The following is a 1,786-nucleotide window of genomic DNA, read 5'->3' as shown; positions in this document are numbered from 1 at the left end:
CCCCCCAGCACACACACTTAGGTGCTGGATGGGAGGAGCTTGTGGCTGACTACACCCCCCACAGGTGCTCCTGGTGACCTCGTCCTTCATGTCCCCGAGCGAGAGCCGCAGCGGGTCCAACCTGCACCGCGTGCGGCTCTTTGGGCCTGACAAGCTGGTGCGGGCAGCAGCCGAGCGGCGCTGGGACCGGGTCAAGATCATTTGCAGCCAGCCCTACAGCAAGGTGGGCCCTGCTCCAACTGGCTGGCTCCATCCCCCAACCCGGCCGGTGCCTCTCACTCCTGACCCGCAGCCCACAGCCCCCACCTGCTCCTCTGTCAGGACGCCTGGGTCCCATCCTTGCTGGAGGAAGCAGGGTGGGGCTGGGAACCCAGACGCCTGGCTTCTTTCCTGATGGCTTGTTTTCTCCCTCTGCCCCCGTCCCTCGCAACCCCAGACCCTGGCATACGGCCTGTCCTTCGTGAGGTTCCACTCGCCACCGGACAAGGACAGCCAATCGAAAGTGGCCTCCCCGGTGAGTGACAGCCTCTTGGCCCCACCCTAGCCCTGCTGGTGCCCCTCACTCCTGACTTGCAGCTCTCTGCCCTGCCGGCGCCCCTCACTCCCGACCCACACCCCTTGCAGAAGCTGACCAAATTTGGCCAGTTCAAGGTGAAGGACGAGGATGGCATCTCTGGGTCCCTTAGGCCAGGGGCCTTGTTCTTCAGCCGTGCCAGCAAGGCCCCGCCCCCTGACAGCGGTAGGTATCAGGGGAGGGGTTCTGGGACCCCAGATGCCTGGGTTCTCTCCAGCTCTGGGAAGGGTGCAGGGGCTGTGGGGTGAGAGAAGAGGGCTCCAGGCACCTGGGTTCTCTCTCCACAGCCCCCCAAGCCGAAGCCCCTGGACCCAGCTATGCCGCAGCCACGCTCCAGGCCAGTGCCGCTGCTGCTGCCTCTCCCGAGAAACCCAGCACCAAGGCCTCACCCAAGGTATGGAGGGATCCAGGCCAGTCCTAGCCCGGGAAGCTTCTCTCACTTGAAGCTGATTTGTGCTATCCCAGAGCCAGCTGTCTCCAGGGCAGTTGCCCCCAGCCTGGCCCTCCCCAGAGCCAGTTGCCCCCAGCGCTGTTACACCCAGCCCCCCTTGCTCCTCCCCAGGATCCAGCCCCTGCCAAGAGGAGGTTCGAGCTGGGCAAGGAGAAAGCGGCTCCCAGTGCCGCCCAGAAACCAGAGCCCAAGGCCCCCAAGAAACCCAGGGGTGAGCCTGGGGTGGGACCTAGATGCCTGGGTTCTTTCTGGCTGGGGGGGTGCTTTGCCCTTGTTGTGAGCCCTTGTTAACCCCTTCCTCTCTGTGCATCTCCAGCTGTCTCCCTGGGTGCTGTGGCCCCCCCCACACCATCGCCCCGGAAACCACAGAAGGAGGGGACAGGGCCGGGGCAGGGAGTGGGACCAGAGGCCTTTGAGCGGCTGCTGCAGGACGTGGTGCTGGTGCTAAGCGGGTTCCAGAACCCCTTCCGCGCCGAGCTGCGGGACCAGGCGCTGGCCATGGGTGCCCGGTACCGGCCTGACTGGACCCCCGACAGCACCCACCTCATGTAGGTCCTTGGCAGGGGGCCATGAACCCGGGTGCCCAATCCCCCTGTGCTCACCCCACAGCTCTTGCACTGCCCAGAGAACCCAGGCGTCTGGGCTCCCCTCCCTGCTGCACAAGGGAGAGCCAGGCACCCGGGCTTCCCCCCCCACGGGAGAACTCAGGCACCTGGGCCCCTTGCCCTTCCCTTAGATGGGGGAGGAACCCAGGTGTCTGA

General features: G+C 65.7%; 1 protein-coding gene across 6 annotated transcripts in view; it reads left to right on the top strand.

Annotated features, from left to right (window-relative positions):
- The window catches only part of XRCC1 (X-ray repair cross complementing 1), a 6,446-nt gene that overhangs the window by 2,253 nt on the left and 2,407 nt on the right, over positions 1-1,786 (top strand). For all 6 annotated transcript variants that reach the window (XM_014525092.2, XM_014525093.2, XM_014525095.2 and 3 more), the window contains 6 exons: positions 65-223; positions 437-514; positions 625-739; positions 862-968; positions 1,137-1,236; positions 1,342-1,573. In XM_014525092.2, coding sequence (XP_014380578.2) covers positions 65-223; positions 437-514; positions 625-739; positions 862-968; positions 1,137-1,236; positions 1,342-1,573 — 791 coding nt within the window. The remainder of the gene's footprint in view (positions 1-64; positions 224-436; positions 515-624; positions 740-861; positions 969-1,136; positions 1,237-1,341; positions 1,574-1,786) is intronic.

Source organism: Alligator sinensis, unplaced genomic scaffold, assembly GCF_000455745.1.
Source record: "Alligator sinensis unplaced genomic scaffold, ASM45574v1 scaffold850_1, whole genome shotgun sequence".
NCBI lineage: Eukaryota > Metazoa > Chordata > Crocodylia > Alligatoridae > Alligator > Alligator sinensis.
The sequence above is the reverse complement of the archived record's forward strand: the minus strand, read 5'-3'. Positions and strand labels throughout refer to the sequence as shown.